This window comes from Myotis nattereri (assembly GCF_964212035.1).
Source record: "Myotis nattereri genome assembly, chromosome: 6".
In the NCBI taxonomy this organism is placed as follows: domain Eukaryota; kingdom Metazoa; phylum Chordata; class Mammalia; order Chiroptera; family Vespertilionidae; genus Myotis; species Myotis nattereri.
Genome location: NC_138081.1, coordinates 3,830,804 through 3,858,723, shown reverse-complemented (window position 1 = coordinate 3,858,723; position 27,920 = coordinate 3,830,804). Strand labels below are relative to the sequence as shown.

Below are 27,920 nucleotides of genomic sequence, written 5' to 3'. Positions count from 1 at the left end.
ATTTATATTTTTGATATTTATTTTATATATTTAAATGCCATTTAACAAAGAAAAATCAACCGAAAAAATGAGTTCACATGTCACCTCTGACACGCATGTCATAGGTTCGCCATCACTGGTCTAGTAGATAAATAAGGAAAAAAGAAAGAAGAAAGGGAGAAAGGAAAAAGACAGCGTTGAACTGTATTCACTTTTTAGCCTAAATATAGGGCTTGGCAGTTGGCTCTGTTCAATGTTATCTTTTTCGGTCTGGGCCAGGCTGCCCAGGCTGTTGCATGACTTGGAGTCTGTGAAGTGGTTCCCTCCTCAGTGCCTTGCAGAGCAGCCTTTCTCTGTCTCCTTCCAACTCGCTCTTAAGTATGTGGGGGCACCCTAAGGACAGCGCCTTCGGCCTCTCGTATCAGCACCTCCCTCCATGCCTTCGTGCCCTTTCATGATGTGTTTGGTCTCCCAGCCCAGATCATCTGACATTTCTACTGTCCAGCGCATGTTTTCCTGCCCCGCCCCACAAATGCCGTGGTGCGTGGGCCATGTCACCCTCATCTCTGCCAGCCAGGACTCCGGAAGCATAAATAACTCCCAGGGCCAAGCCCAAGGAAGGTTCGGGGACCGAAGGGGCAGCGCCAAGGTGCCGCTGCCATCCCACCCCACTGGCCCGGCGCTTCTTACCCCCCGGCCAGCCCCTCGTGTTCTGTCCCTCCTCACCCCCGAGAATGGCGGAGATAGAAGCCCTTTGCTGTAGAACCAGGATAGCTTGGGTTTTTTTCTTCTGTTTTAGACAGTTTTTTCTTGGTATAAAAATAATTTAATCACAAGACAAGAATTTGGCAACTAGAAGAAAACACAAATAATTCCTGGCTGCTTCACACTAAAATAACACTGTTAACATTTTTAAGTGTTTCTCCCACTCTCTTCTCTGTGTATATTGTTTACATAGTTCTCATCTTGAGAGGGTGGGACTTTTAAAAGGAACTTTCCAAAGAAACTTGAGGGAAAGTGGAATTAAAATAAGCACTTGAGATGGAAGGAGCGTGCAGGGCAGCAAGTCCCCCAGTCGCGGAGATACAGGCCACGCCCGGGTGTCCTCAAGAAGCGGGGCTTCCCAGCGATGCCCTTGGCTTCCTCCTTCACCACGGGGCTGGGTGGCGCTGAGCTGGCTGTGCCGGCGTGGCCACGCTGTCAGCTCATGTGCTCTGCTCTGGGTCCGGTCCCCTGTCACATTCCCGTTCTCTCTGAGCCCGGGTGTGAGGAACGCGCCTGTAAACTTGGTCCCAAGTGCTCCTATCGGGCTCCCCGTAGCCTGTGCTGCCGGCCGGCACACTATACTGTCTGCACCCTCTGTGGCTGGCCCCTGGAGTCGCGCCTCCCGCCTTGGCCAGTGCTCTATGTCCATTTCTGTTGGCACAGGATATATTCTGGCCACTGCCATCTTCCTAGAAGCCTGCCTGTCTCTGCCTTCCCAGAAGCGCTTTCCTCTCGGAGCTCGCACTCTGCTAATCCTGGCCAAGGACACGCCTCGCTATTGGGATGATTTTCAGCATGCCAGAGAGGAGCAGTCTTCTCTCCGTATAGTGGCATTGTTATGCTGACTTAGTGGTTCTCAAAGTGTGTTCCCTGGATCTGTGGCATTGGCACCACCTGGGCGCTGGTTAGATGTGCCAAGTGTTGGATCTGGAAGTGGTGCCAGATCTACTGACTCAGCAGCTCTGCAGGTGGAGCCCCACAACCTGTGTTGCAACCAGCCCTCCAGGTGGTTCTGCTGCACCCCAAACCCGAGGACCACTAACAAGGAATGTTGCTATTTTGCAAAATGCTGGCTCCTCTATGAATGTGAGAGAAAGCATGAGGAAGTTGAGGGTGGTGACCTGGAGCAGGAAGAGGTCCATGTAGTGCTTGTCTGGGTGTATCTGCAGCCTGGGGACCAGGGCTACGTCAGTTGTCATTGGGACACAAGACCTTGCAGCCTCAGAAAAGTTTGTATTTGAGTTTGGTCTGAAGAGGGGGATGTAAGCTCCAAGAACCAGCCAAGATGGAGCCCCCCAGCTGGGGCTACAAGGTTGATTTCAAGAATAGGGTTAGAAACTAGCCCAGGACAATCAGTGAAGCAGCCACGCTTTTACAAAGGGGCAGCGCCACCTACCAGCATCTGGCTAGAGAGCCTGCCTCAGACGGCCCGATGTGCTGATGGTGGGACCGTCAGGGAACTGTTCCGAAGTGGATCTCAGGGGGGACTAAGGTGTAAAAAGGTTCGTGTAGATCAGGGGTCCTCAAACTCCGGCCCGCGGGCCACATGCAAATACAAATACTGTATTTGTTCCCGTTTTGTTTTTTTACTTCCAAATAAGATATGTGCAGTGTACATAGGAATTTGTTCATAGTTTTTTTTTAAACTATAGTCCGGCCCTCCAACGGTCTGAGGGACAGTGAACTCGCCCCCTGTTTAAAAAGTTTGAGGACCCCTGGTGTAGATGATTTGAAGCAAGAAGGAGATGTTGGGATGGGCCTGTCTCGCTGAAAGGACAAGCCATTACAGACATCATTAGGGAGCACCCAAGGTGTGTGTGAGTGTATGAGTGGGAGTGTGTGTATATGGGTGTGAATGTGTGTGTGTGAGGGTGTATATATGAGTGTGAATGTGTGTGTGAGTGAGGGTGTGTAAGTGTGAGGGTGTGAGTGTAAGTGTGAGCGTGTGTGTGTGTGTGTGTGTGTGTGTGTGTGGTGGGTTGGGGGAATAAAGGGTGACAGAGTTAAGTCAGGGATGAGGATTTCATAGGCCTTTAGTTGAGGTCAACCCCAGGGATCCTAGGTGGGGTATCCTAGGGCGGGGTGAGCAGGAGAGGGTTTGGGTCCTATGTGCCCAGGACACCTTTTCAGCCAAGAAAACTGACAAAGCTTTATTCAATCTCAACCTAGAAATCTCTGCGTGGCCTCTCACGGGGTTCGATACTTTGCTGTTTCCTGTGTCGGTTCCCCACCATTCTGTTGGTTTAGGAGAGAACCTTTTGAAATTTCCAATCCTATTTGGCTGACTGGAGGTGTCCCCATTACAGCCAACATAGCTCAGCGGAACAGAGCGTCCTCCTGGGCGGTCCAAGCTGGACGGCCCGGGAGATGTGGGGCGGTTGGGCTGCTCACAGACGTCCAGTTCCTTGTCCCCTGCGGCTGGCACCCCAGGACCCCTGTCTGCGCAGGGGCCGGCAGCTTTCCTGTGGGGCCCCCATGGATCTTGAGAGACCTCAGATGTACACTTGGAGGAGGGTTGTTCCTCCCCGGCATGGACCACACGTAGAGATTTGGTTTAGGCTCCAGTAAAACTGAACCCGTGGCCATGCATTTCGCCTCCAGAGCATGAGCTGTCTGAGGACAGGGGTCGCACCTTCTGTTTCTGTGTCTCCATGCCCAGCACGGCGCAGGTACGAAACCGGGGGACGTTTGTGGAACTCTGAGCCGATGGGCCTTTTTGTGAGGAGACAAGAGAAGTGCCTGAAGGACAGGGGTCACGCCCACATTGCACAGCAGGGCAGGGTCTGCGGGAGGCTCAGGCTGGGCAGATGGTTAAGGAGGAAGTGAGGCCTGAAGGGGCATCCCTGTCCCCTTCATCTGTCCCGACCAGAGTGAGCTGAGAAGCCTGTCCACCAGGAAGTCAGGGCTGCAGGGCTGTGCGGTGGCATCTGGCAGACAGCTGATGGACAGGCCTCTGAGGCCACTGCCCGGGGCCCCGTGAGCTCATGCACATCCAGGGCCTTGGACAGGAGATGCCTGGAGAAGGTGTCCCAGGCGTGTTGCTGTCACTGGCAGGGCTCCCTGCTGTCAGGGCCCAGTTCTGCACAGGCCCAGCTGACACCACTTGGAGCTGGAGTCGGGAGAAGGGGGATTGAGTGCCAGCCCTGACCCACCCGGTGCTCTCTCTCCTGCAGCCAGAGGGCGCGAGCCCGCCATTCACTGCGCGGGTGCCCAGCTCTGCCACCGCCTATGACCAAAGAGGACTGGCCCCCGGGCAGGAGTACCAGGTCACTGTCCGAGCCCTTCGAGGGACCAACTGGGGCCCTCCTGCCTCCAAGACCATCACCACCAGTGAGAGCAGGGGCTGTGGGCGGGTCCTGTGGAGATGAGGGGGATAGCGAGGACTCTGCCCTCCAGGAGGGTTTCAATGGGTTAGGGGCGGGCTGGGGTGGGACAACACTCTTAGAAGGAAAGCTGGGGACTGAAGAAGCAGACCCCGCCTGATCCCCCTCTCTCTCACCCGGCTAGTGATCGATGGCCCCCAGGACCTCCGGGTGGTGGCCGTGACGCCAACCACACTGGAGCTCAGCTGGCTGCGCCCCCAGGCCGAGGTGGACCGATTCGTGGTGTCCTACGTCAGTGCTGGCAACCAGAGGGTGCGGCTGGAAGTGCCCGCCGAGGCAGATGGGACACTGCTGACTGACCTGATGCCAGGCGTGGAGTACGTGGTGACCGTCACCGCGGAGCGGGGCCGGGCAGTGAGCTACCCGGCCTCTGTCAGGGCCAACACAGGTATGGCGCCAGGCGTCGGGAGGCCTGGTTTCTGAGTGTGGAGCCCCTGCCTTGGGAGCCCCCGAACGGCTCGCAGCTCCCCTGGATGCACCTGGCAGGGCGCTGGCAGCACCAGGTCCCAGAGGCAGGCTGCCCCCCCTGGAGACAGCCGTGAGCAGGAGCTGCCGCCACCTTCTGAAATGGGGAGGCCCCTGTAGTGGTCAGACGTGTGGGGACTAGAATTAGGCAGCGCGGAGACCAGCCTCGGGTTGGCTTTAGGGCCGCGTTGGGGGTGAGGTCTCATGGCAGCAGCTCCCACTAACCTAAGGTCTCCTGACAGATGCCTGCACCTCTTTCCCTGTGGCAGAGGGACACCGCTTGCTGTGGCCCCCACTCTCCTCCCGCTCCCCGCTCCCCGCTCCCCGTCTCTCCTTCAGATACGGCCCCGCCGCCCGCGGGCTTCTCTTCTCTCTAGGGCACCGCAGTGGCTGGAGGGCGAGGGGTGAGGGCCCTGGGACACTAACTCCGTTCTCTCTCGCTCTTTCCAGGTGGGGCTGGGGCCCGGGATCCGGCCTCGGCTCGGCTCCGGCGGGAGGGACAGGGCAGCGCGGGAGGAGGGCCGGGGGGGGGGTGCCACTGACCGCTCCCCGCTTCCCCTTTCTGCCCGGCAGCCCCCGGCCACTACAGCTACCCGGAGGTGCGGCCCCCCGCCCCGCCCCCGCGGCCCCGGCCCGCCCCGCCCGCGCGCCCCCCGCGGCCGCCGGAGGAGAGGCGGGAGGAGCCTCGGCCGGACCCCGGCCGGTCCCCGCCCCCCCGGCCGTGGGGCAACCTGACGGCCGAGCTGGGCCGCTTCCGTGGCTCCGCGCAGGACCTGGAGCGCCACCTGCGGGCGCGCGGCTTCCCGCTGCGGGCCAACCAGACCTACGCGTCGGCGGCGCGCCGCATCCACGACTACCTGCAGCGGCGCCGCGCGCCCGCCGGCTCCCCCGCCCCGCCGGCCCCGCCCACCGCCGGCCCCGACGCCGGCCCCTGGCGGCGAGACTCCCACCTGGGCATCTACGGCCTCTCGCCCGAAGGCGTCGACGGGGTGGCGGGGCCGCGCCACCCCAAGCCCGAGGTGCTGGGCAGCGCCGCCGACGGCTCGCTGCTCGTGTCCCTCGATGGGCTCCGCGGCCACTTCGAGCGCGTGGTGCTGCGCTGGCAGCCGCAGCCGCCGGCAGAAGGCCCCCGCGGGGAGCTGAGCGTGCCCGGCACCGCGCGCACCGTCAGCCTGCCCCGCCTCCGGCCCGGCACCACCTACCACGTGGAGGTCCACGGGGTGCGGGCCGGGCAGACCTCCAAGTCCTACGCCTTCATCACCACCACAGGTAGCGTCTGCCTGGGCGGTCCGCTTCCCGCCGCTCCTCCCGCTCCCGCTCAGACCGCCACCCCCAGCCCTTCTGCCCGAGCCCTCCCGGTCCAGCTCCCGGGTCCCCGAGCAAAGCGCCGCCCTCCCGTGTCCCTAAAACCGCCTCCGCCCCCAGGACCCTGGCAGACACCCAAGGCCAAGGACACCCAGCCTTCGGGCCCCGAGGGACTGCTGCTCCAGGCCACAGCAGGGCGGTCGGCGGGCCGGGCGGGGATGCAGGCTCAGGGCGGGCGGGCGGGCAGAGGGAGCCAGAGCTCCCGGCCTGACTCGCGCGGTGAGGGAGTCTGAAGACTGCTCAGTGGTTGCCGTTTCCCACAATTCGGCCTTGACCGCACAGGGACACCGCGGGCCTGCTGGGGGCCTTAAGCCTGCGCCGGCTGTATGGGGGGACCCTCGGCGCCGGCTCACCTCCGCGGGTCTCTCCACAGGAGCCGTGCGGGCACCGTGGCGGCGGGAGGGTGGCGGACCTTTTCTTCCCCGTAGGGCCCAGATGCCGCCGAGCTGAAGGCCTCTCACCCCACTCACAGCCCGTTCTCCTCTGCACCCTCCCTCCTCACACCACCTTCCTCCTTTCTTCCAGGCTTCTGCTGCAGCACTAATGGAGGCCACAGCCACCGGGGGCGGGGGTGCTGGGTGCTGGGTGCTGGGGGGGAGGGGCTGCTGTGGGCGGGGCTCGGGCGTGTGGGGCTGGAGGTCCCAGGAGTCTTGGGGGGCGGGGGGGAGGGATGCTTTGCTCCATTCAGTTTTTACCTGCAGGCCTGTCTGCTCAGGTGAGGGGGACAGGCGTGTCTGGGGGGACTGGCCGACCTCTGGGGGGATGAGGCGGCCAGGAAGGTGTGTGGGCTCTTAGGGGCCAGAAGGCAGACCTGCACGCTGGGCTTCATTTCCGGCTCTCATACTGGACTCTCCTGTTTTTCTTGCCCTGCCCTTCCCAGGGTCCTCCCCTTCCAGCCTCTTGGGGGCCACTGATGAGCCTCCTCCCTCGGGCCCTTCAACGACTCAAGGAGCCCAGGCGCCCGGCCTGCAGCAGCGCCCCCAGGAGCTGGGGGAGTTGAGAGTGCTGGGCAGAGACGAGACAGGGCGCCTCCGTGTGGCCTGGATGGCCCAGCCTGACACCTTTGCCCACTTCCAGCTGCGCCTCCGGGTGCCCAATGGGCCAGGGTCGCATGACCAACTACTGCCCGGGGATGTCCGGCAGGCACTGCTGCCCTCACCCCCTCCTGGAGCCCCCTATGAGCTGTCACTTCGTGGGGTGCCCCCTGAGGGCGAGCCCTCTGCCCCTCTCATCTACCAAGGCATTATGGGTACATTCTGGCTTCTGCTCAGACCTGGGTCCTGAGGTTGGGGGAGGCCTGGGCCGCGGGACTCAGCGGGGGGTGGGGTGGAGGCAGGGTGGGAGTGGTGGGAGAAAACAGGCAGAGGAAAGGAGATGAGGGGTCAGAGGCAAGAGGGATGGGTGAGCTGAGAACAGTGACCTCGTGGCCGGGGAGGGGAGTTCTCCGGGAAGAGAAAATGGGGGAAAGTCAGAGGGTGGGGCAGGGCTCTCCCTGCAGCTTTCTTTCCCTGAGTCCTGTTCCCACATCCTGGTCACTCCTCTGCCCCACCCCAGATCTCTCTGGGTGGGTGTGGGGAGGCCTCTGATGACATGACCCTCAACCCCCTCCTCCCCTGCTCTTCCCCACAGCCCCGCCCCCCTCACCGGGCAGGCTAGGATGGTGGCACTGGCCCTGTGGTCCCATCAGCCAGGTTCTCCTGGGGCTGGGGGTTCCTTGGGTCAGGGAGCACCATAGCCAGCAGGCCTGCAGAGATGGGTGAGGTCTGCAGAGCCAGTGCAGGCCAGCGCCTGGGGTCCCCGGCTCTCACATGCCCCGCTTATGGGACCAGGAAAGCTGATTCTCCCCAAAGCTCCAGGTCCAGCTCAGGGAGAGAGGGAGACAGGGAGAGGCCGTGCAGGAGGACTGAGGAGTCCTCAGACTGCCCTGCAGCAGCAGAGGGTTTCCAAACTCCCAGGAAGCACGGGGGCCTGAAACTGCCCCATGAACCTCGGTGTGGAGAGAAACTGGGACCTTTGTGAGGGGTGGGGAGCTGGAGGGGGACATGCCCCTTCTAGGAAAGGCTGGTCACAGCGGGCTCGGTGGGGACACGGAGTCTTCAAGGGAGGGAGTGAGCCCGTGGGCAGATGGGAGGGGAGGAGACAAGGATAAAGCCATGGTTGAGTCTGCTTTGCTTTTACTCCCCTCCCCCTGTAGACAGCGACGGGGAAAAGCCTGGGAAGCCCTTGGCCCCACCGCGCCTGGGCGAGCTGACAGTGACCGACGTGACCTCCAGCTCCCTGCTCCTGCACTGGACGGTCCCGGAGGGCAAGTTCGACTCCTTCGTGATCCAGTACAAAGACAGGGACCAGCCCCGGGTGGTGCCTGTGGAGGGGCCCCAGCGCTCGGCCCTCATCACCAACTTGGATGTGGGCCGCAAGTACAAATTCCTCCTGTATGGCTTTGTGGGCAAGAAGAGGCACGGCCCCCTGGCGGCTGAAGCCAAGATCTGTAAGTGAGAGCAGTCACGCACATCACCCGCCTACCCTGCCCTTGCAGGGTCCTCCAGGGTTCTCGGTGCTTTGGAAACTCCAGGAGGGCTTCCTGGAGGCAGGGGTCCCTGAGAGGAATCCTGAAGGGAAAACAGTCAGGCAGAGAGGCTGAGGAGGGCAGTGCAGACAGGGGGCAGTGCAGACAGGGAGGCAGGGTGAGCGATTCTGTAGGAGGGCCCGTGTCTGTTTCCTCGCTGGGCAGCAGGGCGCCTGGGCAGCTGAGGATGCTGGTCTCATGTCTGACAGGAGCTTGGACCTTACTTCAGGGCCCTGGGGCCTCTGAGGGTTTCAGTGGGGAGAGACACGATTCTACATGTATCTTACAAGGTACACGGAGGCCCTGGGGAGGGTACCTGGAGAAGTGAGCTCCGTGGGAGCCGGAAAGAAATGGCAGTGCCTGGTGGGGCGGGCAGTGAGTCTGGATGTGGGAGGTGAAGGAGGCGAGGGGCTCAGGCGCCCGGCTTTTCTGGGTCAGGCAGTCCCGTCCCTGAGGCAGGGGGCAGAGGTGAGGAGCAGCAGCGGGCGCTTCGCGCCTCCCAAGCATTTGCTGAGGTCACATGTGCTCCGGAGGCGCTGGGTGACTGGCACCCCATCTTCAAGCAGCCCGGGCGGGAGGCGTGCCCATGCTATAGACCGGAGAGTGGAGGCACAGAGAGGGCACTCAAGCAGAAAGCGAGAGCCTGGGGCTATGCTCCTGCCCTCATGGCTGTGGGCAGTGGAGGGGAGACCTGAAGAGGGGGTGTGGGGGTCATCAGTGCCAGTGGGCAGGAGCAGGGGTGAGCCTGTGAGAACCCGGGGACGGCCAGCACTCTGGGCACCACAGAGAGAGAGCCCACAGGGCAGCCCGAGGGGTGACTTGGAAGAAGGGCAGAGCCCCGAGAGAGCCGTCCTAGATCCAAAGGAGGGTGTGGCCAGACATGTCACATTCAGAGCTAGTGTCCACAGGACTTCGCAGTTCCAGCTCAGCACTGCCCCGGAGAGAGCTGGGGGGGGGGGGGCGGGGGCTCAGCACTGCCCTGGGGAGAGCTGGGGGGGGGGGCGGGGGCTCAGCACTGCCCTGGGGAGAGCTGGGGGGCGGGGCTCAGCACTGCCCCAGAGAGAGCTGGGGGGGGGGCGGCGCGGGGGCTCAGCACTGCCCTGGGGAGAGCTGGGGGGGGGGGGCTCAGCACTGCCCCGGGGAGAGCTGGGGGGGGCGGCGCGGGGGCTCAGCACTGCCCTGGGGAGAGCTGGGGGGGGGGCTCAGCACTGCCCCGGGGAGAGCTGGGGGGGGGGGGCGCGGGGGCTCAGCACTGCCCTGGGGAGAGCTGGGGGGGGGGCTCAGCACTGCCCCGGGGAGAGCTGGGGGGGGGGGGGCGGGGGCTCAGCACTGCCCTGGGGAGAGCTGGGGGGGCGGGGCTCAGCACTGCCCCAGAGAGAGCTGGGGGGGGGGGGGCTCAGCACTGCCCTGGGGAGAGCTGGGGGCTGGAGGTCGGGCAGGGCCTCCAGGGTAGACCTCTCTTTCTGGAATCTGTGCTGGGAACAGAGCGTGGGGTGGGGAGTGGGGGCAGACACGTGGCGGAGGGCAGGAGAGGAGGATGGGGGGCCCAGGGCACGGTGTGGGAGGCTCTCCCACATCCATTCGCTCCACGAATGGTGCCCGCCCCCACGCCCCCCCCCCCCCCCCCCCCCCCCGAGAACCCAGCTAGTGAATAGTAGTGAAGCTGGAAGCAGGGGGCAGCCCTGCAGCACCCCCTTGGCCATGAGACGGGCAAAGCGCTCCCAGGCCCCCTCGCCTCTGAGGCCCCTTGTTCAGGAGAAGGTACCCTTCCTCCCGGTGGGCACAGCCCGAGGCGGCACACAGCTTGGCAAGCGGAGGGTGGCTGGGCCTGCCCGTCAGTGTGCCCCCAGCAGGGAGCCTCCTGCACAGCCTCACGCAGCCTCTCCTCTGAGTCCCCCATTCTCTGTGCTCCCTCCCCCAGTGCCTCGGAGCGATCCCAGCCCAGAAACCCTGCCCCGCCTGGGCACGCTGTGGGTGACGGAGCCCACCCCACACTCGCTGCGCCTCTCCTGGACGGTCCCCGAGGGCCACTTCGACTCCTTCGTGGTTCAGTACAGGGACAGGGATGGGCGGCCCCAGGTGGTGCCCGTGGAAGGGCCGGAGCGCTCCGTCACTGTCTCCCCGCTGGACGCCGACCACAAGTACAGATTCACTCTGTTTGGGGTTGCCAACAGGAAGCGGCACGGCCCCCTCTCAGCCGAGGGCACCACTGGTGAGGGCAGCGCCTGCGCCCGCGACCCTCCCAGCCCCCCTTCCACACACTCCCCTCAGCCAGGCCCACGGGGCCTCCCCGAAGGCTGGCTCCAGACCCTGCCCCTTCCCCCCCCCACCCCACCCCAGCCCGCACTGCTGGGCCGTCCAACCCTCCGCTGCTCCCCAGGCCCAGGCGACGTGTCAGACCCTGGCTTGCCGGACGCGCCAGGAGGTCAGCACTCCCACGAACCCAGTCTGACCCTCCAGGGGTGACGCCGTCCACACCCCGGCTGCCCCTTCAGCCCGGGCTGGGTCTCTCCCTTACAGCCCCGGAGAGGACAGAGGAGCCCCGCCCAGAGCCCCCTGAGCAGCCGCTGCTGGGGGAGCTGACAGTGGCTGGCGCCACCCCAGACGCCCTGCGCCTGTCCTGGACCGTGGCCCAGGGCCGCTTCTCCTCGTTCGTGATCCAGTACAAGGACGCACAGGGGCAGCCCCGGGCAGTGCCTGTCAAGGGAGAGGAGAGCACGGCCACCGTCACCGGCCTGGAACCCGGCCGGAAGTATAAAATGACCCTCTACGGCCTCCATGGCCGGCAGCGTGTGGGGCCTGTGTCTGTGGTGGCCACCACGGGTGAGTCAGGGCTGCAGCCCCCCCACCCCCCGGCCCCACCCCAGCCCCATCCTCTGAGCGGAACCAGGGATGTGGCCCAGGGCCCTACACACCTCCCTCACCTTCCTTTTCTCAGCTCCAGTTCTGCCAAGCCTCTGCCTCTCCTCTCCCACATCCCAGGGCTCCCCTCGCCCCCGCCCCCTGGCGTGGCCCTGCTTCTACCTGCAAGAACAGCCCCCTCTCCCAGCCAAGCACATCCCTCCTCCTGCCCCTGCCCACCTGGTCCTCAGCCGCTGTTCTTGCCCTGGGTGTGGGCAGGGCCTCCCCTTCCGGGACCTGCTTGGGCCGTGTCTCTGAGCTTTCACTTCTGCCCACACCCTGACGCCCCTGCTGCTCTGTTCAGAGCTGGCAGATCCAAGGGACGAGAGCACCGCCCGGCCTGCCAGCATGGGGAGGACGCCGCCCTGACCCCCAGCCAGCCTGGAGCGGGGGAGGGCCACTCGCCCCAGCAGGTTGCACGTGCCCAGCTTCCCCAGGCGGCACATTTCTGTGGTTGGGAGCCTCATGGTTGGGGCATGGCTTTTGACCCCAGCTCTCCCATATGACCTCTCGGACCCTGGGCAGGTTACTGAGCCGCCTGTGCCTCCGCTTCTCACCTGTCAGGGGGCGATGCTAACAGGAGCTGCTCACACAGTGGTAGGGTCCATCCCGCACGCAGAACAGTGCGAGCAACTGAGACCAAGTTTCGGGGTAGCTGCTCCGTCTCCCTGACGCTCTGACTTGCCAGTATCCTTTCCCCGCTCCTCGTCCGTGCCTTCCCCGTCCTCACCTGGGTTCCCATTCTTGCCTCCTCCCTCCTGCATCTACCTCCCCGAAGTGTTCCCCCTGGACTGGGCGTGGGTCACAGAAGGGCTGACTGCCCTTGTCCATTCTCCCCAGTCCATGGAGCCCCAGCAAAGACCTAAGGGCAGCTGACATGGGTCGGTGCCCTGGGGCTGCAATTCTAGACACAACCAGGGGAGAGCAGGGCATTCCCCACCCCAAATCTCCCACTTTCCCTCAAGTCCTGCCTGGCAACTCATTCCTGAGGGTCAAAGGGGAGGGAGGGCAGGGCCCCTGGGAGACCTCAGCCAGGGCACATTCCATCTCTTGCCTGCTCCTGGGTGGGCCGGGGCAGCACTGGGCCTGCAGGAGCGGAAAGGGAGATGGCAGGTGGGAGAGGCTCACTGCCCCTTAGTACATGATGTCAACACTGGCGGTGACCTTGGGGACAGACCGAGGGTGTCTTCCCGACCAGCTCCTTTCTCAGACACGAGGGACCCTGCCCACTGCCCCACCAGCGAGTTGTCCGCACTACGGGGTGGGAGCCGGGGGACCTCAGCCTGGCTCAGGGCCCAGCCACAGGGTGGCTCACACAGGCCACACAAACCACTGGCCTACAGCTTGAGAGAGTGTTTGCCGGATGGGCCCGATCACCGTGTTTCACGTCACCAGCAAAGCACGTCGCCCTTACAGCCTGTCCCCCATCTGTTTCCTCAGCCGCCCAGGAGGTAGTGGAGGAGACCCCGAGCTCCACAGAACCCAGCACCGAGGCCCCACAGCCTACCCAGGAGCCCCTACTGGGGGAGCTGACGGTGACGGGATCCTCCCCGGACTCGCTGAGCCTGTCCTGGACCGTCCCCCAGGGCCAGTTTGACCACTTCCTGGTCCAGTACAAGAACGGGGACGGGCAGCCCAAGGCGGTCCGGGTGCCGGGACACGAGGACGGGGTCACCATCTCGGGCCTGGAGCCGGACCACAAGTACAAGATGCACCTGTATGGCTTCCACGACGGCCAGCGCCAGGGCCCCGCCTCTGCCACCGGGGTGACAGGTGAGTGGGTGGTGGGAGCCCTGGGGGGACCTGCAGGAGATGACACTCGTGATGGCTGAGGGGGCGCAGGGGCCCCTCTTCTCGAGGCTGAGCCATGGTGCCCTTGTGCCTCCCCTGGGCTCCGGGAGCACCAGCGGGGCCCTGGGCAGAGAAGGGCCCCTGGGCTGTGCGGGGGCTGCGGCCACAGCCGACCCCGAGGCTCCAGGCATGTCAGTGAGGCTGCCTCGAGGGGCTCCCTGAAGTGACCATGGCCCAGCCATGACCAGGGCTTAGGAGGAGACCCGGACATCTCCATGGAGCCTGCTCACCCGCCCTGTGTCTGTGCTTCTCAGCTGCAGAGGAGGAGACCCCCAGCCCCGCAGAACCCAGCACGGAGGCCCCAGAGCCCCCCGAGGAGCCCCTGCTGGGGGAGCTGACGGTGACGGGATCCTCCCCGGACTCGCTGAGCCTGTCCTGGACCGTCCCCCGGGGCCACTTCGACGCCTTCACCGTCCAGTACAAGGACAGGGACGGGCGGCCCCAGGTGGTGCGTGTCGGGGGTGAGGAGAGCGAGGTCACCGTGCGGGGCCTGGAGCCGGGGCGCAAGTACAAGATGCACCTGTACGGCCTGCACGGGGGGCGGCGCGTGGGCCCCGCGTCCACCCTGGGCCTGACCGGTGAGTGGGGCGGGACGCAGGACAGGGAGCAGGGCCCCGGAAGACTCTCCCTTTGTTACCATCTTCGTGGAAGTACTGGTGTACCCCCCCCACCCCCCGCAGAATCCGCCGCTGGCCTGGGGTCTGGTAGAGGGTGAGGCTGGGGCAGGGGGGCGGGGGCTGGAGAGTCGCTTCCCCCACAGGGGCCTCTGGCCGCACCTCACAGCCAAGGGATCGGACACTTCCCTAGAACTTGTGGGAGGGAGTCCTACCCGCATCCCTGGTCCTTCCCACACGCTAGGCCTGTGGCGGGGGGGGGCGGGGGGGGGGGACTGGAGCCCTGACAGGCTGAGAGGTGCTCAGAGAGCAGCGTCTTGCCAGCGCCCCAACCTCATGGTTCAGACATCACCAGACTTAGGACTGCAGTGGGTCAGCCAGATGGGGCTCCCTGAGCCCAGCCGCGGGGTTCACGGGTCGACCTTGAACTTGGCAGAGAGACAAGGTCTTATCCTAATGGGGCTCCTGGTCGTGGGAAGACAGGCTGTGAACCGACAGAACAGGCAGAGGGGGGTGGATACGACAGGAAGCCCTGGGTCAGGCCAGGCCTGGGCTGCGAGGCCTAGGAGCCTGTCCACGGCCCCCCCAGGACAGCTGAGGCCTGCGCTCAGGCAGGTGTGGGCATGGTGACAGCACGATAGGACGGAGAGTGTGTCACATCCACGATGCCACAGCTGGTGCAAAGGCCTGGGAACTGGGAGCACGGGGCACCCGAGAGGGTTTGGATGAAGTGCTCTGAGTGGGGGACAGTCCCGAGAAGGGGTGCAGAGTGGGCAGCTCAGGCAGCAGGGCTCCTCCGGGCGCACAGGGTTGTGCAGCTTTAAGTAAGACCGACTCCATCACCGTGCGTTTCTGGTCCCATCTGGACGCTGTGCAGAGGGATGCGAGGGGGGCAGGGACAGCAGGAGGGAGGGGGGAGCACAGGTGAGAGGTGGGGGTGGCCCAGGCCAGGAGGTTGGGCTGCAGGTGTGTGGGGTGGGGAGATGGGGGAGAAGTTCAGAGAGAGTGAGGCCTGGGGGCAGCTGAGGATGGAGGAGGGAGCAGGCCAGGAAGATGCAGGTTTCTGGTCTGGTCTGAGCTGTTTGGGAGCAAAGTCCTGAACCAAAGCGGGTGAGATGCCACCCAGGCCCAGTGGAGGGAGCCCAGGGCACAGGGACCTAGGGCCCGTGTTCAGAGGAGAGCAGAGCCTGTGCTGAGGGGGAGTCGCAGAGGTGCTGGTGGGTTCGGGGAGGCGGGTGCTGGGGGAGGGATTCAGAGGTTTGCTGGTGGGTGGTGGGGAGATGGGGGAGGAAGGCTGACTGTGGGGGGTTGAAGGAGACATTAGAGGGACCAGAAAGAATTGGAGTTGGAGCCGCTGTGGACAGCAGATTCTGGCCCTTATTGCCTTATGTTTGCAATGGACCCTGTATGTGCTGCGCTGAGGGCTGAGGAGACCTCACCTGTCCCCCATGTCTCTGTCCAGCTCATCCAGCTCCCGACTACGAAGCTGTGACCACCCAAGTCCCACCCACCACGACCCCTGAGCCTCCCGTGAAGCCCCTGCTGGGGGAGCTCACGGTGACGGGATCCTCCCCGGACTCGCTGAGCCTGTCCTGGACCGTCCCCCAGGGCCAGTTTGACCACTTCCTGGTCCAGTACAAGAACGGGGACGGGCAGCCCAAGGCGGTCCGGGTGCCGGGACACGAGGACGGGGTCACCATCTCGGGCCTGGAGCCGGACCACAAGTACAAGATGCACCTGTATGGCTTCCACGACGGCCAGCGCCAGGGCCCCGCCTCTGCCACCGGGGTGACAGGTGAGTGGGTGGTGGGAGCCCCGGGGGGACCTGCGGGAGATGACACTCGTGATGGCTGAGGGGGTGCAGGGGCCCCTCTGCTCGAGGCTGAGCCATGGTGCCCTTGTGCCTCCCCTGGGCTCCCGGAGCACCAGCGGGGCCCTGGGCAGAGAAGGGCCCCTGGGCTGTGCGGGGGCTGCGGCCACAGTCGACCCCGAGGCTCCGGGCATGTCAGTGAGGCTGCCCCGAGGGGCTCCCTGAAGTGACCAGGGCCCGGCCATGACCAGGGCTTGGGAGGAGACCCGGACATCTCCATGGAGCCTGCTCACCCGCCCTGTGTCTGTGCTTCTCAGCTGCAGAGGAGGAGACCCCCAGCCCCGCAGAACCCAGCACGGAGGCCCCAGAGCCCCCCGAGGAGCCCCTGCTGGGGGAGCTGACGGTGACGGGATCCTCCCCGGACTCGCTGAGCCTGTCCTGGACCGTCCCCCGGGGCCACTTCGACGCCTTCACCGTCCAGTACAAGGACAGGGACGGGCGGCCCCAGGTGGTGCGTGTCGGGGGTGAGGAGAGCGAGGTCACCGTGCGGGGCCTGGAGCCGGGGCGCAAGTACAAGATGCACCTGTACGGCCTGCACGGGGGGCGGCGCGTGGGCCCCGCGTCCACCCTGGGCCTGACTGGTGAGTGGGGCGGGTTCCTTTTCCTCCCACTGGTGCCCCAGCCTCTCTGTGGTGGTGGCTGTCCTTGCCGTGGCCCACCATCTTGAGGTAGAGGAGGAGGGGCCGTTCATAGGGACTGAGCTGCCACTAGCTGCACAGCCTTGGACCAGTTTTAAGCATCGGTGCCTCTCTTTTCTCGCCTGTACGACGGGGACCGTGCCCACCTCACAGGGTGCAGGGAGCTGGCAGCAGAAAGCCCGCAGGAGGCCTGGCACGTGGAGAGCCTGCTGTCAGCGGCTGCCTCTGGGCTGTCACACCCTCCTCTGCCCCTTGGCTGCTTCCCGGGCCAGAGTGCGTGAGGCCCGGGCCCCACCACTGGGGCGGAAGCTCTCACCCCCATGAGCTTCTTTGCACCAGGAGAAGCCTCCCTCCTGGCTGCCCGGCCACCACGCAGGACCCAGCCTGGCACCTCCTCTCCGACAGCACAAAGGCTGTGGCCCCCGGTGGCCTCTGGGACCCTCCTGCTGACCTGCCCAGCGTGGGCCCAGCGAGGGGTGTCCCCTGGCCTCTTGCTCGCTGAAGGAACGATACACAGTTCTGAAAGCCACTGCTCCTCTCGGGAACGAGCAGGGTTGAAAGCAGAGGAACTGAGAGGTTTGAACCAGGCTGATGTCCACAGAGCCCACCCTCACCATGACGTGGTTGGCTTAGTTTCCAGAACCTTCCACTCCCGGCTTCTTTTCTTTAGTCGGCACTGAGAGTAGAGAGGGGAAAGCCAGCCTGAGTTACTGTCCTGCACGTAGCAGGGTGGAGGCCGTGCCAGACCCAGGCGCGGTAGGTTTCTCGGGGTGACCCTGCCCTGGGCAGCCAGGCAGGCTCTGGTCCCCGGGAAGGGTGGCCGGCTGGACGCTGAGGAGGGGCGGCAGAGGACATCGAGTTCTGGAATCTACCAGCTGATTTCCGTTCCGGCCTCGGGACTGAACTGTGAGGGCGCAGGGCGATCCCTGTCCGAGCAGGCGGGTGCTGGCGGCGCTGACCGAGGGCACGTGCCGTGCAGCAGGAGAGAGGCCCGTGGCGAGTTAGAGCATTTCTACATTGGGAACGTGTTATGCCCAGTGCAGCCTCGGGACTGCATCCCCGGCGGCGGGAATAACCCACCTTCCCAGTTAAGCCGAACCACCAGCGAGGCTTGAGGCAAGGGCCAGTCCCTTTCTCGTGGAAAGAAGCACAGAGAGAAGCGAGCGGAGCCGAGGCCGTGAAATGAAGCGCGCCCCTGCCCTCCCCACTCTGGCCCATCTCTCCCCAAGGCCCCGTTTTTATTTTATTTTTAATATATTTTTATTGATTTCAGAGAGGAAGGGAGAGGGAGGGAGGGATAGAAACATCAGTGATGAGAGAGAATCATGGATTGGCTGCCCCCTACTCGTCTCTACGGGGATCGCACCCCGACCTCCTGGTTCATCGGTTGACGCTCAACCACGTGTTAACTTAGCCAGCGTGTGGTGACCCCCTGGTGCGGGGGCACGGCCAGGGCTCCTGCTGCTGAGCCCCGTGCCAGCGGGGGAGACCACACGGGCACAGCCCCATCCGCGGTGCCACATGACAAGCGAGGGGAGCCAGCCGCGCCCGGGAGGCGAGTGATGGGAAGGTGGTGGGAGGGCCCAGCTGAGGAAGGAGGACCAGCACATGCCACCCAGGCCCTTGGAGACGGCACTTGGGGCAGAGGGAAGGACCGGCGAGGAATGTTCCGGAATTGGGGGGGTGCGAGGTGGACGTGCAGCCTGGAGGCCGCTGTCAGGGCGTGGCTTTGCTCTGGAGGCGATGGGCGCCTCTGACCGCCTGCTAACACTGGGAGCGGCGGAGGGTGAGGGCGAGGCAGGCGACCTCGGGGCGGTCCGGTGGGGTGGTCCGTGAGAGCGGGCGCTGCCTGGCGAAGGCAGCGGAGTGGGCGAGCAGCGGCAGCCTCCCCAGGCAGTGCCCACAGGACTTGCTCCCGGGCCTGGCAGGGTTGGAGGTGCGGTGGGCAGGCCGAGGGCCAGCAGCTGAGGGCTGGGCTCGGTGCGGACGGCGGAGGGTGCTGAGCAAACAGTCCAGGCGGCAGGGCCGCTAAGGCCTCTCCCAGGCCTCAGTGACGGCGGGCAGCCCCCAAAGCCCCAGGGCCTGGAAGAACGGGCCCATCAGAGTTTGATTCCGACCACCTCGCGGGCACCATGAGGGCAGTGGACGTGATCACCACTCGGGGGAGGAGGGCTTACCTAACAGCTGCCTCCACTCTCTCAGCTCCAGCACCGGGAGCCGCTCCTGCAGCCACCGAGCCGCCCCTGGGGCCACGCCTGGGGGAGCTGACTGTGACCGGCGTGACCCCCCGCTCCGTGGGCCTCGCGTGGACCGTCCCCGAGGGCCAGTTTGACTCCTTCGTGGTCCAGTACGAGGACAGCGATGGGCAGCTCCAGGTGGTGCCTGTGGCCGCAGACCAGCGTGAGGCCACCGTCCCCGGCCTGGAGCCCGCTCGCGGATACAGGATGCTCGTCTATGGGCTCCACGGCGGACAGCGCCTGGGCCCGCTCTCGGTGGGAGCTGTGACAGGTGAGTGAGGCCAGGCAGGCCCCAGCCATGGCTTTCCAGAGCCCCCACACCATCTCTCTCAGGTCCTGCCCCTGCCTCCCTCTGCAGGCTGGACCTTGCCCTCCCCGCCAGCCCCATGGCCTGTCTCCCTCTCACCTGCCCACTTCCAGGGCAGATGCCCCTCTCCCTCTCTCAGTGTCTAGCTGTGTCCTCCACTCTCTTCGCACGCCCTTTGCGATTTGGACATGGCTGCCGCCTCCCCTGCCGCCCACTTTGTTGGCATTAAGTGGCAGTCACCCCTGAATCCTGTCGCAGGAAGTGGACAGGATTCGAGTGGACACCTCCCCCCGCAGCCCCTCTAGAAGTGGCCCCCGTGCCTGGCGCCCAGGTCTTCCTGCCCTCATGACTTCCTGGACTGGTTTCCACCATGTGTGTGCCAGAGTGTCTGCAATGTGTGTGCACTGTTTTAAAAACCGTAAAATAGCCCTAGCCAATGTTGCTCAGTGGATAGAGTGTCGGCTTGCGGACTGAAGGGTCCTGGGTTCGATTCAGGTCAAGGGCACATGCCCAGGTTGCAGGCTCAATCCCCAGTGTGGGGCGTGCAGGAGGCAGCTGATCAATGATTCTCTCTCATCATTGATGTATCTAACTCTCTCTCCTTCTCCCTTCCTCTCTGAAAGCAATAAGAATATATATTTTAAAACACCGTAAAATAAGCCCTGGCCAGTGTGGCTCTGCTGGTTGGCACATCCTGTGCACCGCAGGGCTGTGGATTTGATTCCTAGTCAGGGCACATGCCCAGGCTGTGAGTTCGATCCCTCGTTGGGTGCAAGCAGGAGGCAGCCAATCGATGTTTCTCTCTCACATCAATGTTTCTCTCTCCCTTTCCCTTCCTCTCTCTCTCTTTCTCTCTCTCTCGTAAATGGAAAACATATCCTCAGGTGAGGATTAAGAAATAAATAAAAGTAAAAACTGTAAAATAAGATGCATGGAATTACAAAGGAAAACAATGATGTCAATATACAGTTATCAAAATGTTTTTAAATTCAAATGTAAGGTTTAGGAGTGCAGGGCTTCCTTACCCGCCCGTTAAATAAGGAGGCGTAGGCGCCTGTGGACGTGCCGGCCGGCGTGCCGTGGTTGGGCAGGAGCTGTGAGGTGACGTGAGGACAGCACGGGTGCTGCTGGGCCACCATTGTCCACGTCAGGAATGTTCAGACCTCCTGAGAGTTTTGTGAGTTTATCTGAACCAAACAGATGACAATTGCTGGGAAGCAGAATCTCAACGAATTGAGAACATGCCCCGGAAAATGGCACTTCTGCACCCTGCTTTATACATTATGATCAAAAGAGGAGCCGTAAGTGGGCGACATGAAATCCACTGGTGCCGGTGAGGGGGGCGGGGAAAGCGAATGGGGGACACCTCTGGGATTGGATAGGGAGTGAAATGATAGACACATGCTGCTTCCACACAGGTGGTGCAGACAGTTAGTGCGGCGCCCGCTCTGGTGCGGTGGCTGTGCTTTAAGGGGTCCAAAGGAAGCAGGGAAATTGCTTTGTGCTTGTGAAGGCGCGTTTATCAGCTGTGTTATCCTAGATGCAAAAGGACAATAGACGGCTCAGTTAAGGTGCAGATGGACTTGTGTCAGGGGAGAGACTGACCTAGGATATGACCACCCACCATGAGCTCCTCAGGTCAGCACGCGGCTCCGTTTTGTCGCCACCGTGGCTGCTTCCTGTGTCCGCTGGAAGGAAATGCACCGCTCAGATAGAGGCAGTCACAGTGCGGCGGTGGCTGAGTCCCGCCTCAGGCCCCTCCCTGGCCCTGGGAGCCCGGAGCCCTGGGGGGCAGTTGTCCCTCAGAGCGCTCAGCCCTGTTCTCTGTCCTCCCCCACCCAGCTCCCCTCCCGCCAGCTCCAGCCACAGAGTCCCCGCAAGAGCCGCGCCTGGGGGAGCTGACGGTGACAGATGTGACCCCGAGCTCCGTGGGCCTCTCGTGGACGGTTCCTGTGGGTGAATTCGACGCCTTCGTGGTCCAGTACAAGGACAGGGACGGGCAGCCCCGGGTGGTGCCTGTGGCCGCAGACCAGCGCGCGGTCACTGTTCCCGGCCTGGAGCCCGACAGGAAGTACAGGTTCCTGCTCTTTGGGATCCAGGAAGGGAAGCGACGCAGCCCCATTTCTGTGGAGGCAAAGACAGGTGAGAGGGACCCCCTGAAACTAGCCGAGGCCCCTCTTCACCCGCCTGGTCTCCTGTCCTGCCACCAGGCCCCCCTTTGTGCTCCTGTTTCACTGGACAAGCCCCCCACCCGCCCAGGCCCCTGACAGCCAGGCCGGACTTCCCCGTCTTCTCACAACCCTACGCCTTTGAAGGGGAGGCCCTAACCCCCTCCAGGACTTGGGGCCTGGGACAGGTGCTGGGAGGGGAGAAAGGAGCAGAGCCCCGCCTCCCTGCCCGGGGGCCTCAGCCCGGGGGTCTGGCCATCTCCCCTCCGACTCTCACCCGAGTTCTCACCCTGTTGGCTCAGGCCCATGGGTCCCATATCTGCCCCCAGGACCTCTGGCCTCCTCTTGGAGCCTGGAGACGGGACCCCAGAAGCCCAGGGCTGGCGGCCTAGCTGCCGCTTTCCTGGGTTCGGTCTGGGCCCCCCTTGCCCCAGGGGCTCTCTGTTTCCAGAAAACTCCAGTAGCAACAATGTGGTCAACGTCCTTGCCATCTAGGAGGCAGCACGCCAGCTCCTCCCAGGCCTCAGGGTGGCTTCCTGCTCCCACACCAGATCGGTCCCCTGTCTGAGCTCCCCGTCTTCTCCCTGACCCTCACTCGGGGCAGCCCCTCCACCAGGGCCTGTGAGGGTCACCTTCATCCTCACATTGTGCACCCCCCGCCCCCCGCCCCCCACCCCCCGTCAGGGGTCCTGGGCCCTTTGATGTCCCCAGAGGCCAGGCAAATCAGCGAGAGCGGCTCCTTGGTAAGAGGAGAGAAACGCCATGCCTGCCAGTCTGATCAGTGGGAAGAGCCGGGCAGCACGAGGAGTCAGATGGGCAGCATCAGGGGCCCTTGCCCAGAGCTGCCTGGGGACAGAGCCCCTCCTGGCGCAAGTGGGCGGAGGCGCAGGCAGCGGGATGGTGTGGGGGGGAGGGACGCACTGCTCATCTGGGCAGTTCTGGGTTTGCACTTGAGAGGCCTGAAGGAGTCACTCTGGAACATAAACACAGAACCGTCCTCTCTGCCAGTGGCCCACAGTGACGCGAGCCCGCAGGCCCCGCCCCGCCTCGGGGAGCTGTGGGTGACAGATCCCACCCCGGACTCCCTGCGCCTCTCCTGGACGGTCCCCGAGGGCCACTTCGACTCCTTCGTGGTCCAGTTCAAGGACAGGGATGGGCCCCGGATGGTGCCTGTGGGTGGCCACGAGCGCTCGGTCACCATCACCCCCCTGGACAGTGGCCGCTCGTACAGATTTCTCCTCTACGGCCTCCTGGGCAAGAGACGCCACGGCCCCCTCAGCGCGGACGGCACCACAGGTGAGGCCGCTGCCGCTGCCTGGCGGCCGGGAAGGTGCCTGGCTCCCTGCAGGCCAGGCTGCTGCTGCTCGTCCTGCCGCTGCCTTCCCCGTTGTGACCTGGTCCCAGCCGCTGGGGCTGGGATCAGTCTCGCCTTCTCCTGGCCTAAGCCCATGGCACCAGCCCTTGGCGACTCAGCCCTGGCAGAGCCAGTCTCCGGGCCTCTCGCTCCTGCCCTTCGAGGTCATCCAGCCTTCCCGATGCCACAGCCAGCTCCTCCCTGTCTCCCTCTCAGAGGCGCAGGGCGCTGCGAGTGTCGCTGGAACAAAGGGCCCCCCAAAGCCCCGTCTGGGGGCGGAGCTGCAGGTGACCAGCGTGACACCGGACTCCGTGGGCCTCGCATGGACCGTCCCCGAGGGCCAGTTTGACTCCTTCCTGGTCCAGTACAAGGACAGGGAGGGGCGGCCACAGGTGCTGCCGGTAGAGGGCGGCCTCAGGGAGGCCAGGGTCTGGGGCCTGGACGCCGCCCGCAAGTACAAGCTGCTGCTCTACGGGCTGCACAAGGGCAGGCGCGTGGGGCCCCTCTCGACCTTCGCTGTGACAGGTGAGTGTGGCTGCCCAACAGACCTTCCCGCCTCCCTGCAGGCTCTCCCCCTCTCCCAGTCTCCGGCAGCACTGGGCCTGCAGGAGCGGAAAGGGAGATGGCAGGTGGGAGAGGCTCACTGCCCCTTAGTACATGATGTCAACACTGGCGGTGACCTTGGGGACAGACCGAGGGTGTCTTCCCGACCAGCTCCTTTCTCAGACACGAGGGACCCTGCCCACTGCCCCACCAGCGAGTTGTCCGCACTGCGGGGTGGGAGCCGGGGGACCTCAGCCGGGCTCAGGGCCCAGCCACTGGGTGACTCACACAGGCCACACAAACCACTGACTTACAGCTTGAGAGAGTGTTTGCCGGATGGGCCCGATCACCGTGTTTCACGTCACCAGCAAAGCACGTCGCCCTTACAGCCTGTCCCCCATCTGTTTCCTCAGCCGCCCAGGAGGTAGTGGAGGAGACCCCGAGCTCCACAGAACCCAGCACCGAGGCCCCACAGCCTCCCCAGGAGCCCCTACTGGGGGAGCTGACGGTGACGGGATCCTCCCCGGACTCGCTGAGCCTGTCCTGGACCGTCCCCCAGGGCCAGTTTGACCACTTCCTGGTCCAGTACAAGAACGGGGACGGGCAGCCCAAGGCGGTCCGGGTGCCGGGACATGAGGACGGGGTCACCATCTCGGGCCTGGAGCCGGACCACAAGTACAAGATGCACCTGTATGGCTTCCACGACGGCCAGCGCCAGGGCCCCGCCTCTGCCACCGGGGTGACAGGTGAGTGGGTGGTGGGAGCCCCGGGGGAACCTGTGGGAGATGACACTCGTGATGGCTGAGGGGGCGCACGGGCCCCTCTGCTTGAGGCTGAGCCGTGGTGCCCCTGTGCCTCCCCTGGCCTCCGGAGCACCAGCGGGGCCCTGGGCAGAGAAGGGCCCCTGGGCTGTGTGGGGGCTGCGGCCACAGCCGACCCCGAGGCTCCGAGCATGTCAGTGAGGCTGCCCCGAGGGGCTCCCTGAAGTGACCAGGGCCCGGCCATGACCAGGGCTTGGGAGGAGACCCGGACATCTCCATGGAGCCTGCTCACCCGCGCTGTGTCTGTGCTTCTCAGCTGCAGAGGAGGAGACCCCCAGCCCCGCAGAACCCAGCACGGAGGCCCCAGAGCCCCCCGAGGAGCCCCTGCTGGGGGAGCTGACGGTGACGGGATCCTCCCCGGACTCGCTGAGCCTGTCCTGGACCGTCCCCCGGGGCCACTTCGACGCCTTCACCGTCCAGTACAAGGACAGGAACGGGCGGCCCCAGGTGGTGCGTGTCGGGGGTGAGGAGAGCGAGGTCACCGTGCAGGGCCTGGAGCCGGGGCGCAAGTACAAGATGCACCTGTACGGCCTGCACGGGGGGCGGCGCGTGGGCCCCGCGTCCACCTTGGGCCTGACCGGTGAGTGGGGCGGGGCCGCAGGACAGGCAGGAGGGCCCCGGAAGACTCTCCCTTTGTTACCATCTTCGTGGAAATACCGGTGTACCCCCCCCCGGACCCCCCGCAGAATCCGCCGCTGGCCTGGGGTCTGGTAGAGGGTGAGGCGGGGGCAGGGGGGCTGGGGCTGGAGAGTCGCTTCCCCCACAGGGGCCTCTGGCTGCACCTCACAGCCAAGGGATCGGACACTTCCCTAGAACTTGTGGGAGGGAGTCCTACCCGCATCCCTGGTCCTTCCCACACGCTAGGCCTGTGGCGGGGGGGGGCGGGGGGGGGGGACTGGAGCCCTGACAGGCTGAGAGGTGCTCAGAGAGCAGCGTCTTGCCAGCGCCCCAACCTCATGGTTCAGACATCACCAGACTTAGGACTGCAGTGGGTCAGCCAGATGGGGCGCCCTGAGCCCAGCCGCGGGGGTTCACGGGTCGACCTTGAACTTGGCAGAGAGACAAGGTCTTATCCTAATGGGGCTCCTGGTCGTGGGAAGACAGGCTGTGAACCGACAGAACAGGCAGAGGGGGGTGGATATGACAGGAAGCCCTAGGTCAGGCCAGGCCTGGGTTGCAAGGCCTAGGAGCCTGTCCACGGCCCCCCCAGGACAGCTGAGGCCTGCGCTCAGGCAGGTGTGGGCATGGTGACAGCACGATAGGACGGAGAGTGTGTCACACCTACGATGCCACAGCTGGTGCAAAGGCCTGGGAACTGGGAGGACAGGGCACCCGAGAGGGTTTGGATGAAGTGCTCTGAGTGGGGGACAGTCCCGAGAAGGGGTGCAGAGTGGGCAGCTCAGGCAGCAGGGCTCCTCCGGGCGCACAGGGTTGTGCAGCTTTAAGTAAGACCGACTCCATCACCGTGCGTTTCTGGTCCCATCTGGACGCTGCGCAGAGGGATGGGAGGGGGGCAGGGACTGCAGGAGGGAGGGGGGAGCACAGGTGAGAGGTGGGGGTGGCCCAGGCCAGGAGGTTGGGCTGCAGGTGTGTGGGGTGGGGAGATGGGGGAGAAGTTCAGAGAGAGTGAGGCCTGGGGGCAGCTGAGGATGGAGGAGGGAGCAGGCCAGGAAGATGCAGGTTTCTGGTCTGGTCTGAGCTGTTTGGGAGCAAAGTCCTGAACCAAAGCGGGTGAGATGCCACCCAGGCCCAGTGGAGGGAGCCCAGGGCACAGGGACCTCGGGGCCAGTGTTCAGAGGAGAGCAGAGCCTGTGCTGAGGGGGAGTCGCAGGGGTGCTGGTGGGGTCAGGAAGGCGGGTGCTGGGGGAGGGATTCGGAGGTTTGCTGGTGGGTGGTGGGGAGATGGAGGAGGAAGGCTGACTGTGAGAGGTTGAAGGAGACATTAGAGGGACCAGAAAGAACTGGAGTTGGAGCCGCTGTGGACGGCAGATTCTGGCCCTTATTGCCTTATGTTTGCAATGGACCCTGTATGTGCTGCGCTGAGGGCTGAGGAGACCTCACCTGTCCCCCATGTCTCTGTCCAGCTCATCCAGCTCCCGACTACGAAGCTGTGACCACCCAAGTCCCACCCTCCACGACCCCTGAGCCTCCCGTGAAGCCCCTGCTGGGGGAGCTGACGGTGACGGGATCCTCCCCGGACTCGCTGAGCCTGTCCTGGACCGTCCCCCAGGGCCAGTTTGACCACTTCCTGGTCCAGTACAAGAACGGGGACGGGCAGCCCAAGGCGGTCCGGGTGCCGGGACACGAGGACAGGGTCACCATCTCGGGCCTGGAGCCGGACCACAAGTACAAGATGCACCTGTATGGCTTCCACGACGGCCAGCGCCAGGGCCCCGCCTCTGCCACCGGGGTGACAGGTGAGTGGGTGGTGGGAGCCCCGGGGGGACCTGTGGGAGATGACACTCATGATGGCTGAGGGGGCGCACGGGCCCCTCTGCTTGAGGCTGAGCCGTGGTGCCCTTGTGCCTCCCCTGGGCTCCCGGAGCACCAGCGGGGCCCTGGGCAGAGAAGGGCCCCTGGGCTATGCGGGGGCTGCGGCCACAGCCGACCCCGAGGCTCCAGGCATGTCAGTGAGGCTGCCCCGAGGGGCTCCCTGAAGTGACCATGGCCCAGCCATGACCAGGGCTTGGGAGGAGACCCGGACATCTCCATGGAGCCTGCTCACCCGCGCTGTGTCTGTGCTTCTCAGCTGCAGAGGAGGAGACCCCCAGCCCCGCAGAACCCAGCACGGAGGCCCCAGAGCCCCCCGAGGAGCCCCTGCTGGGGGAGCTGACGGTGACGGGATCCTCCCCGGACTCGCTGAGCCTGTCCTGGACCGTCCCCCGGGGCCACTTCGACGCCTTCACCGTCCAGTACAAGGACAGGGACGGGCGGCCCCAGGTGGTGCGTGTCGGGGGTGAGGAGAGCGAGGTCACCGTGCGGGGCCTGGAGCCGGGGCGCAAGTACAAGATGCACCTGTACGGCCTGCACGGGGGGCGGCGCGTGGGCCCCGCGTCCACCCTGGGCCTGACCGGTGAGTGGCAGCTGAAGGGTCCCAGGGTTGGGCTCCCGCAAGGTCTCAATACAGTGGGGTCTTGACTAACGAGTTTTTTGAGATACCAGCTGTCTCTGCTGATTTTTTGTATTGAGTTGATAGGGTAATTTGAGTTAACGAGCTCCTTAACGAGCTCCATCTCGGAAGGAATTAAACTCGTAAGTCAAGGCCCCACTGTACTGGGGTCTCAGATTCTCTTCCATATCAGACCATAACCTCTTGCCCTCTGACCCATACCCTGTCCACCGAACAGCTCAGGAGACGTGTGGTCGGGGGGCAGGAAGCAGGTGTCAGGGCAGGGCCTGGCCGTCTGAGAGGCCCTTGGGTGCTGAGGCTTCAAGTGAAAAACGCCATGGCCATGTGGCTCTCCGCTGGGCCTGGAGCTCGGGAAAGAGCTCTTTGGGGGCGGTTGGGATATAAGCCTTGACATATGAATGCAGTCAACCAGTATTCATATATACAATTTCAAACAAGCAGGAAGCGTTGGATACTGAAGGCCCAGGGTCATCACCTGCTTCCACCTTATATCAACTCCTGCCAGACGGCTCGTCATAGAATGCCTCTTTATTAACCACTTCATTGACATAACTTACGTACCAGAAAAGTCACCGGTTTCCGTATACAACTTGTGGGTCTGTAGTGTGTTTCCTGTGTGCGTGCTTCACCACTATCTTGTTTGAGAACTTTCCACCACTCCAAGAAGAAGCCTCCTCGCCACCACTTCGACGCCAGGCCCAGGCCGCCCCGTCTGTGTTCTGTATCTGAACTGGCGTTTCTGAGCACCACACCAAGGGCAGTCCGTGCTCTACACCGGCTTCTTCACTGAGCACATGTTTGAGGTCCGCCCATGTGGTGGCATCAAGCAGTACTTCATTCCTTTGTACAGCCAGGTAGTGTTCCTCATAGGGTAGACCACTGCTGTGTTTTTACACTCATCCCAGACACTGCACTTCGTCACCATATTTACAGTCCTCTCTTTAAGAAGGCTGTTTAAAAATG

At 64.0% G+C, this 27,920-nt stretch overlaps 1 protein-coding gene across 1 annotated transcript in view; it reads left to right on the top strand.

Moving 5' to 3' along the window:
* TNXB (tenascin XB) overlaps positions 1-27,920 on the top strand; it is a gene marked incomplete at its 5' end in the record, with an annotated part of 49,517 nt that overhangs the window by 4,027 nt on the left and 17,570 nt on the right. Inside the window, 19 exons of the mRNA XM_081093769.1 lie at positions 3,918-4,074; positions 4,252-4,515; positions 5,166-5,861; positions 6,838-7,206; positions 8,152-8,445; positions 10,445-10,735; positions 11,044-11,346; positions 12,865-13,197; positions 13,530-13,853; positions 15,352-15,684; positions 16,017-16,340; positions 18,600-18,905; positions 20,784-21,083; positions 22,100-22,405; positions 22,680-22,988; positions 23,420-23,752; positions 24,084-24,407; positions 25,921-26,244; positions 26,577-26,900. Coding sequence (XP_080949895.1) covers positions 3,918-4,074; positions 4,252-4,515; positions 5,166-5,861; positions 6,838-7,206; positions 8,152-8,445; positions 10,445-10,735; positions 11,044-11,346; positions 12,865-13,197; positions 13,530-13,853; positions 15,352-15,684; positions 16,017-16,340; positions 18,600-18,905; positions 20,784-21,083; positions 22,100-22,405; positions 22,680-22,988; positions 23,420-23,752; positions 24,084-24,407; positions 25,921-26,244; positions 26,577-26,900 — 6,214 coding nt within the window. The remainder of the gene's footprint in view (positions 1-3,917; positions 4,075-4,251; positions 4,516-5,165; positions 5,862-6,837; positions 7,207-8,151; positions 8,446-10,444; positions 10,736-11,043; positions 11,347-12,864; positions 13,198-13,529; positions 13,854-15,351; positions 15,685-16,016; positions 16,341-18,599; positions 18,906-20,783; positions 21,084-22,099; positions 22,406-22,679; positions 22,989-23,419; positions 23,753-24,083; positions 24,408-25,920; positions 26,245-26,576; positions 26,901-27,920) is intronic.